Here is a 10,907-nt window from a genome sequence, read left to right on the forward strand (position 1 = left end):
TAGCTCTCTGCCTATGTGCTTCCTCGCTCTCTGTGTTTCCCCTCCTCTGTGCTCATGGTGTCGTGTCCTGTTCCCTCGTCCCTCAGCTCCCCTCCATTTCCTGGTTTCCAGCTGTGTGTCTCGTCTCCCTGGATTCCCTCTGGACTTCTTGCTGCCTCCCCGGATCTCGACCTCTCGCCTATCCACGGACCCTGACGCCTCGCTCCAGCCCTTGACCTCTCACCCGCCCACGGACCTCCGAGCCCTCTCTGGACTTCCGCATCTCTCAAAACACTCACCATGAACACCTCCCGGTAACACTCACCAGTTAATGGCATCACATGGTCACACACCACATATTTGGTTTAATCACACACTTGTGTTAATAAACCACGTCCCTGTCTCCTTCCTCACTGTACCGTTACACCTTTACTAGTGTAAGGAACAAGAAGTAACTCTTTACTAGTGTAAGGAACAAGAAGTAACTCTTTACTAGTGTAAGGAACAAGAAATAACTCTTTACTAGTGTAAGGAACAAGAAGTAACTCTTTACTAGTGTAAGGAACAAGAAGTAACTCTTTGCTAGTGTAAGGAACAAGAAATAACTCTTTACTCGTGTAAGGAACAAGAAATAACTCTTTACTAGTGTAAGGAACAAGAAGTAACTCTTTACTAGTGTAAGGAACAAGAAATAACTCTTTACTAGTGTAAGGAAGAAGAAATAACTCTCTACTAGTGTAAGGAACAAGAAATAACTCTTTACTAGTGTAAGGAACAAGAAGTAACTCTTTACTAGTGTAAGGAACAAGAAATAACTCTTTACTAGTGTAAGGAACAAGAAATAACTCTTTACTAGTGTAAGGAACAAGAAATAACTCTTTACTAGTGTAAGGAACAAGAAATAACTCTTTGCTAGTGTAAGGAACAAGAAGTAACTCTTTACTAGTGTAAGGAACAAGAAATAACTCTTTACTAGTGTAAGGAACAAGAAATAACTCTTTACTAGTGTAAGGAACAAGAAGTAACTCTTTACTAGTGTAAGGAACAAGAAATAACTCTTTACTAGTGTAAGGAACAAGAAGTAACTCTTTACTAGTGTAAGGAACAAGAAGTAACTCTTTACTAGTGTAAGGAACAAGAAATAACTCTTTACTAGTGTAAGGAACAAGAAGTAACTCTTTACTTGTGTAAAGAACAGAAAGTATATTTTTATATGTGTAGCAAAGATCTACTTCCTGTTCCTTACACGAGTAAATAGTTGCTTCCTGTTTCTGGCAATAATAAAGAGCTACTTCCTGTACCTTACACGAGTAAAGAGTTACTTCCTGTTCCTTACACTAGTAAAGAGTTACTTCTTGTTCCTTACATGTGTAAAGAGTTACTTCCTGTTCCTTACAGTAGTAAAGAGTTACTTCCTGTTCCTTACACGAGTAAAGAGTTACTTCTTGTTCCTTACACCAGTAAAGAGTTACTTCCTGTTCCTTACAGTAGTAAAGAGTTACTTCCTGTTCCTTACACTAGTAAAGAGTTGCTTCCTGTTCCTTACACAAGTAAAGAGTTACTTCCTGTTCCTTACAGTAGTAAAGAGTTACTTCCTGTTCCTTACAGTAGTAAAGAGTTACTTCCTGTTTCTTGCAATAATAAAGATCTACTTCTTGTTCCTTACAGTAGTAAAGAGTTACTTCCTGTTACTTACACGAGTAAAGAGTTACTTCCTGTTCCTTACACTAGTAAAGAGTTACTTCCTGTTACTTACATGAGTAAAGAGTTACTTCCTGTTTATTGCAATAACAAAGAACTACTTTGTCTTTCTTGCACAAATAAAACAATATTTCCTGTTTCTTGCACATTGTGATTTCTCCTGTGATTTGACAGTAAATACTTGTTGATGAGTGGTAATTACCCTGGTCTTATGACTTGTTGATGAGTGGTAATTACCCTGGTCTTATGACTTGTTGATGAGTGGTAATTACCCTGGTCTTATGACTTGTTGATGAGTGGTAATTATCCTGGTCTTATGACTTGTTGATGAGTGGTAATTACCCTGGTCTTATGATTTGTTGATGAGTGGTAATTACCCTGGTCTTATGACTTGTTGATGAGTGGTAATTACCCTGGTCTTATGACTTGTTGATGAGTGCCTGGTCTTATGACTTGTTGATGAGTGGTAATTACCCTGGTCTTATGGCTTGTTGATGAGTGGTAATTACCCTGGTCTTATGGCTTGTTGATGAGTGGTAATTACCCTGGTCTTATGACTTGTTGATGAGTGGTAATTACCCTGTTCTTATGACTTGTTGATGAGTGGTAATTACCCTGGTCTTATGGCTTGTTGATGAGTGGTAATTACCCTGGTCTTATGACTTGTTGATGAGTGGTAATTACCCTGGTCTATGGCTCCACACAGTATGTATGACTTGTTGATGAGTGGTAATTACCCTGGTCTATGGCTCCACACAGTATGTATGACTTGTTGATGAGTGGTAATTACCCTGGTCTTATGACTTGTTGATGAGTGGTAATTACCCTGGTCTTATGGCTTGTTGATGAGTGGTAATTACCCTGGTCTTATGGCTTGTTGATGAGTGGTAATTACCCTGGTCTTATGACTTGTTGATGAGTGGTAATTACCCTGGTCTTATGGCTTGTTGATGAGTGGTAATTACCCTGGTCTATGGCTCTACACAGTATATATGACTTGTTGATGAGTGGTAATTACCCTGGTCTATGGCTCCACACAGTATGTATGACTTGTTGATGAGTGGTAATTACCCTGGTCTATGGCTCCACACAGTATGTATGACTTGTTGATGAGTGGTAATTACCCTGGTCTATGGCTCCACACAGTATGTATGACTTGTTGATGAGTGGTAATTACCCTGGTCTATGGCTCCACACAGTATGTATGACTTGTTGATGAGTGGTAATTACCCTGGTCTATGGCTCCACACAGTATGTATGACTTGTTGATGAGTGGTAATTACCCTGGTCTATGGCTCCACACAGTATGTATGACTTGTTGATGAGTGGTAATTACCCTGGTCTATGGCTCCACACAGTATGTATGACTTGTTGATGAGTGGTAATTACCCTGGTCTATGGCTCCACACAGTATGTATGACTTGTTGATGAGTGGTAATTACCCTGGTCTATGGCTCCACACAGTATGTATGACTTGTTGATGAGTGGTAATTACCCTGGTCTATGGCTCCACACAGTATGTATGACTTGTTGATGAGTGGTAATTACCCTGGTCTATGGCTCCACACAGTATGTATGACTTGTTGATGAGTGGTAATTACCCTGGTCTATGGCTCCACACAGTATGTATGACTTGTTGATGAGTGGTAATTACCCTGGTCTATGGCTCCACACAGTATGTATGACTTGTTGATGAGTGGTAATTACCCTGGTCTATGGCTCCACACAGTATGTATGACTTGTTGATGAGTGGTAATTACCCTGGTCTATGGCTCCACACAGTATGTATGACTTGTTGATGAGTGGTAATTACCCTGGTCTATGGCTCCACACAGTATGTATGACTTGTTGATGAGTGGTAATTACCCTGGTCTATGGCTCCACACAGTATGTATGACTTGTTGATGAGTGGTAATTACCCTGGTCTATGGCTCCACACAGTATGTATGACTTGTTGATGAGTGGTAATTACCCTGGTCTATGGCTCCACACAGTATGTATGACTTGTTGATGAGTGGTAATTACCCTGGTCTATGGCTCCACACAGTATGTATGACTTGTTGATGAGTGGTAATTACCCTGGTCTATGGCTCCACACAGTATGTATGACTTGTTGATGAGTGGTAATTACCCTGGTCTATGGCTCCACACAGTATGTATGACTTGTTGATGAGTGGTAATTACCCTGGTCTATGGCTCCACACAGTATGTATGACTTGTTGATGAGTGGTAATTACCCTGGTCTATGGCTCCACACAGTCCCATGAGGAAGCCAGACGTGTGGTAGAGCGGCAGGTAGATGTAGATGACATCATCAGAGCGGACGCCAGCAATGGACTGAAGAAGACTGGCAAACCAAAGTCTCTTGTGGTTTATGACAGCGGCCTTGGGGAGACCTTCAGGTGACATTACCAACACAATCATGTTATCCAGGTGTGTGCAGGTGAGAAAAGTCCTTCAGGTGACATGACCAACACAATCATGTTATCCAGGTGTGTGCAGGTGAGAAAAGTCCTTCAGGTGACATGACCAACACAATCATGTTATCCAGGTGTGTGCAGGTGAGAAAAGTCCTTCAGGTGACATTACCAACACAATCATGTTATCCAGGTGTGTGCAGGTGAGAAAAGTCCTTCAGGTGACATGACCAACACAATCATGTTATCCAGGTGTGTGCAGGTGAGAAAAGTCCTTCAGGTGACATGACCAACACAATCATGTTATCCAGGTGTGTGCAGGTGAGAAAAGTCCTTCAGGTGACATTACCAACACAATCATGTTATCCAGGTGTGTGCAGGTGAGAAAAGTCCTTCAGGTGACATTACCAACACAATCATGTTATCCAGGTGTGTGCAGGTGAGAAAAGTCCTTCAGGTGACATTACCAACACAATCATGTTATCCAGGTGTGTACAGGTGAGCAAAGTCCTTCAGGTGACATTACCAACACAATCATGTTATCCAGGTGTGTGCAGGTGAGAAAAGTCCTTCAGGTGACATTACCAACACAATCATGTTATCCAGGTGTGTGCAGGTGAGAAAAGTCCTTCAGGTGACATTACCAACACAATCATGTTATCCAGGTGTGTGCAGGTGAGCAGGTGTTACCTGTGGTTCCTGAGGTAAAGATGTAGAGTGCAGGACTGCTGATGTGAACGTTGGCTCTCAGCTCAGGTGACACAGGTGTACCTGAGGCCTGTTGAATCTTGTGTGAGAGACACTGGATGTTCTTGGACTCAGGACCTTCACCCACCATGAACACACGGACTCCCTGCTGGTCCAGACTTGGAAGAACTTCCTCTGCTGCCTCTTGGAGGTCTGATGATCAACATGTCATCATTAGGACTGTGTGGTGCTGCTGCTGTTGTTGTTGTTGGACACCATGGAGACACTAGACACTAGACCCTAGACACTAGACACTAGACCCTAGACACTAGCCACTAGCCACTAAACACTAGACACTAGACACTAGACACTAGACACTAGACACTAGACACTAGCCACTAGACACTAGACACTAGACACTAGACACTAGCCACTAGACACTAGACACTAGACACTAGACACTAGCCACTAGACACTAGCCACTAGCCACTAGACACTAGACACTAGACACTAGACACTAGCCACTAGACACTAGACACTAGACACTAGACACTAGACACTAGACACTAGACACTAGCCACTAGACACTAGACACTAGACCCTAGACACTAGACACTAGACACTAGACACTAGACACTAGCCACTAGACACTAGACCCTAGACACTAGACACTAGACACTAGCCACTAGACACTAGACCCTAGACACTAGACACTAGCCACTAGACACTAGACACTAGACACTAGACACTAGACACTAGACACTAGACACTAGCCACTAGACACTAGACCCTAGACACTAGACACTAGACACTAGACACTAGACACTAGACACTAGCCACTAGACACTAGACACTAGACACTAGCCACTAGACACTAGACACTAGACACTAGACACTAGCCACTAGACACTAGACCCTAGACACTAGACACTAGACACTAGACACTAGACACTAGACACTAGACACTAGACACTAGCCACTAGACACTAGACACTAGACACTAGACACTAGCCACTAGCCACTAGACACTAGACACTAGCCACTAGACACTAGACACTAGACACTAGCCACTAGACACTAGACACTAGACCCTAGACACTAGACACTAGACACTAGACACTAGACACTAGACACTAGCCACTAGACACTAGACACTAGACACTAGACACTAGCCACTAGCCACTAAACACTAGACACTAGCCACTAGACACTAGACACTAGCCACTAGACACTAGACACTAGACACTAGCCACTAGCCACTAGACCCTAGACACTAGACACTAGACACTAGACACTAGACACTAGACACTAGCCACTAGACACTAGACACTAGACACTAGCCACTAGCCACTAGCCACTAAACACTAGACACTAGCCACTAGCCACTAGACCCTAGACACTAGACACTAGACACTAGACACTAGACACTAGACACTAGCCACTAGACACTAGACACTAGACACTAGACACTAGACACTAGACCCTAGACACTAGACACTAGACACTAGACACTAGACACTAGACACTAGACCCTAGACACTAGACACTAGCCACTAGACACTAGACACTAGACACTAGACCCTAGACACTAGACACTAGACACTAGACACTAGACACTAGACACTAGACCCTAGACACTAGACACTAGACACTAGACACTAGACCCTAGACACTAGACACTAGACACTAGACACTAGACACTAGACACTATACCCTAGACCCTAGACACTAGACACTAGACACTAGACACTAGACACTAGACACTAGACCCTAGACACTAGACACTAGACACTAGACACTAGACTCTAGACACTAGACACTAGACCCTAGACACTAGACACTAGCCACTAGACACTAGACACTAGACACTAGACCCTAGACACTAGACACTAGACACTAGACACTAGACCCTAGACACTAGACACTAGCCACTAGACACTAGACACTAGACACTAGACACTAGCCACTAGACACTAGACACTAGACACTAGACACTAGACACTAGCCACTAGACACTAGCCACTAGACACTAGACACTAGACACTAGACACTAGACCCTAGACACTAGACACTAGACACTAGCCACTAGACACTAGACACTAGACACTAGACCCTAGACACTAGACACTAGCCACTAGACACTAGACACTAGACACTAGACCCTAGACACTAGACACTAGACACTAGACACTAGACACTAGACACTAGACCCTAGACACTAGACACTAGCCACTAGACCCTAGACACTAGACACTAGACACTAGCGACTAGACACTAGACACTAGACACTAGACACTAGACACTAGCCACTAGACACTAGACACTAGACACTAGACACTAGACACTAGACCCTAGACACTAGACACTAGACACTAGACACTAGACACTAGCCACTAGACACTAGCCACTAGACACTAGACACTAGCCACTAGCCACTAAACACTAGACACTAGCCACTAGACACTAGACACTAGCCACTAGCCACTAAACACTAGACACTAGACACTAGCCACTAGACCCTAGACACTAGACACTAGACACTAGCGACTAGACACTAGCCACTAGACACTAGACACTAGCCACTAGCCACTAAACACTAGACACTAGACACTAGACACTAGCCACTAGACACTAGCCACTAGACCCTAGACACTAGCCACTAGCCACTAAACACTAGACACTAGCCACTAGACACTAGCCACTAGACCCTAGACACTAGACACTAGCCACTAGACACTAGACACTAGACACTAGCCACTAGACACTAGACACTAGACCCTAGACACTAGACACTAGCCACTAGCCACTAGACCCTAGACACTAGACACTAGAAACTAGCCACTAGACACTAGCCACTAGCCACTAGACACTAGCCACTAGACCCTAGACACTAGACACTAGACACTAGACACTAGCCACTAGACCCTAAACCCTAGACACTAGACACTAGACACTAGCCACTAGACACTAGACACTAGACACTAGACACTAGCCACTAGACACTAGACACTAGACACTAGACACTAGACACTAGCCACTAGCCACTAGACCCTAGACACTAGACACTAGACACTAGCCACTAGCCACTAGACACTAGCCACTAGACCCTAGACACTAGCCACTAGCCACTAAACACTAGACATTAGCCACTAGACACTAGCCACTAGACCCTAGACACTAGACACTAGCCACTAGACACTAGACACTAGCCACTAGACACTAGCCACTAGACACTAGACACTAGCCACTAGCCACTAGACCCTAGACACTAGACACTAGCCACTAGACACTAGACACTAGCCACTAGACACTAGCCACTAGACACTAGACACTAGCCACTAGACCCTAGACACTAGCCACTAAACACTAGACACTAGCCACTAGACACTAGACACTAGACACTAGCCACTAGACCCTAGACACTAGACACTAGACACTAGCCACTAGACACTAGACACTAGACACTAGACACTAGACACTAGACACTAGACACTAGCCACTAGACACTAGACACTAGACACTAGACACTAGACACTAGCCACTAGCCACTAGACACTAGACACTAGACACTAGACACTAGACACTAGACACTAGCCACTAGCCACTAGACCCTAGACACTAGACACTAGCCACTAGACCCTAGACACTAGACACTAGCCACTAGACACTAGCCACTAGACACTAGACACTAGACACTAGCCACTAGCCACTAGCCACTAGACCCTAGACACTAGACACTAGCCACTAGACACTAGCCACTATATCACTCTTTGTTGACTGTGTGCATGCGACAAGTGAAACTTGGGAACAATTCAACTCCTTTTTTAATGACAAGGTTGCTTCTATTGGGGGCAAATCTTTCTCCTTCTCCATTGAGTTTGAATGATGGAGCCACTCAGTGCTCACTGTCACAATCATTGTATACAAGTTAGCAGAATCATTGTATACAAGTTAGCACAATCATTGTATACAAGTTAGCAGAATAATTGTATACAAGTTAGCAGAATAATTGTCTAGAAGTTATCAGAATAATTGTCTAGAAGTTATCAGAATCATTGTATACAAGTTAGCAGAATAATTGTATACAAGTTAGCAGAATAATTGTATACAAGTTAGCAGAATAATTGTATACAAGTTAGCAGAATAATTGTATACAAGTTAGCAGAATAATTGTATACAAGTTAGCAGAATAATTGTATACAAGTTAGCAGAATAATTGTATACAAGTTATCAGAATAATTGTCTAGAAGTTATCAGAATAATTGTCTAGAAGTTATCAGAATAATTGTATAGAAGTTATCAGAATAATTGTCTAGAAGTCATCACACCACTTTATGAGTTCAGGTTACCCTACGAGAAGACAAAAGCTGTCTTTGATCTTATCAAGCAAAAGGCCTACTGCTAGCATTTTAGCTACATAGTTAGCATCTTCACTTTGAGGATTTGATCAGTTTTATCAGAATACTGTGCTTGTTCTTTAGCAAGTCTTTAATTGTGATGAGACAGAAAAAAGATGCCAGAGTGGGCCTTGATTACAGCGAAGGAAAAGGCACTACCGGGACAGCAGCCGACGAAGGATCTCCTCACACTGCTAGTTTGTGCTAATGCTAACTATGTGAATCCGCTGCTTATTTATCATTTGCCAAGTCCCAGAGTGTTGACCAATGCCACGATGGGCCTTGATTACAGCCAAGGAGAAGGCACTACCGGGACACCAGCCGACGAAGGATCTATTCCCAAACAGCAGGACAATTGTGGCACAGTGGAGTCCTTACCGGCGCCCACCAGCAGCACTTTGGCGTCGCAGCAGGAGAAACAATGCAGCAGAGATTTGGACCTGATGTTGGAGTTGAGGAGCGCAGAACAACACCCGAGTTTGCTGAGAGCCAACCACACAAACACAAAGTTTGGCTCGTTGCCCATCAACAATGCCGCACTTTGACCTTCCTGCAACAAAGTGCTCAACACCCGAGCCACTTTGTTGCTCTCCTGGTCGGCTTGTTGGTAAGTCCAACTTCTGTCCTGGAACCACAGGAACTTCTTGTGCGGGTCTTTGGCCACGTGGTCCAGGAAGGCGTCCAAGATGCTGTGGAACCTTTTCTTGCTGCTCAACTTCCTCATCCTGGAGCCCACTCGGAGGGCAGCCATGGTGTACCTGAGGTCGCAGGCCAGGTAGGGCTTGGTGCAGTAGACCCAGGACAAGACCGCCAGCAGGCCTGACAGAGCCGAGAACAAAACCAAGGCAAACATGACCACAAACACACAACTTTTCTTCCTCTCGTGAGAGACTGCATGTGGTTTCTGAAGTCATTTGACACCAAAGTGCTTAGGGGGCGTGGTTTGAAGGGGGCGTGGCTTGAAGGGATTAGGCCAGTTGTTTAAAGTCATATGAACGAGTGATTAATCATTGATGTGATTTTAGGACAAACAGACAAAATATGAATGAGTGATTAATTATTGATGTGATTTTAGGACAAACAGACAAAATATGAATGAGTGATTAATTATTGATGTGATTTTAGGACAAACAGACAAAATATGAATGAGTGATTAATTATTGATGTGATTTTAGGACAAACAGACAAAATATGAATGAGTGATTAATTATTGATGTGATTTTAGGACAAACAGACAAAATATGAATGAGTGATTAATTATTGATGTGATTTTAGGACAAACAGACAAAATATGAATGAGTGATTAATTATTGATGTGATTTTAGGACAAACAGACAAAATATGAATGAGTGTTTAATTATTGATGTGATTTTAGGACAAACAGACAAAATATGAATGAGTGTTTAATTATTGATGTGATTTTAGGACAAACAGACAAAATATGAATGAGTGATTAATTATTGATGTGATTTTAGGACAAACAGACAAAATATGAATGAGTGATTAATTATTGATGTGATTTTAGGACAAACAGACAAAATATGAATGAGTGATTAATTATTGATGTGATTTTAGGACAAACAGACAAAATATGAATGAGTGATTAATTATTGATGTGATTTTAGGACAAACAGACAAAATATGAATGAGTGATTAATTATTGATGTGATTTTAGGACAAACAGACAAAATATGAATGAGTGTTTAATTATTGATGTGATTTTAGG

The 10,907-nt window shown here is 42.7% G+C and overlaps 1 protein-coding gene across 1 annotated transcript in view; it reads right to left on the reverse strand.

Moving 5' to 3' along the window:
- The window catches only part of LOC133664859 (long-chain fatty acid transport protein 2-like), a 31,013-nt gene extending 20,940 nt beyond the window's left edge, over positions 1 to 10,073 (reverse strand). Inside the window, exons 1-3 of the mRNA XM_062069836.1 lie at positions 9,560 to 10,073; positions 4,788 to 4,997; positions 3,918 to 4,076 (exon numbers count right to left, since the gene is read on the reverse strand). Of these exons, the coding sequence (XP_061925820.1) occupies positions 3,918 to 4,076; positions 4,788 to 4,997; positions 9,560 to 10,034 (844 nt within the window). The 5' untranslated portion in view covers positions 10,035 to 10,073. The remainder of the gene's footprint in view (positions 1 to 3,917; positions 4,077 to 4,787; positions 4,998 to 9,559) is intronic.
- Positions 10,074 to 10,907: the final 834 nt, after the last annotated feature.

Source organism: Entelurus aequoreus, linkage group LG02 (genome assembly GCF_033978785.1).
Source record: "Entelurus aequoreus isolate RoL-2023_Sb linkage group LG02, RoL_Eaeq_v1.1, whole genome shotgun sequence".
NCBI classification, from domain to species: domain Eukaryota; kingdom Metazoa; phylum Chordata; class Actinopteri; order Syngnathiformes; family Syngnathidae; genus Entelurus; species Entelurus aequoreus.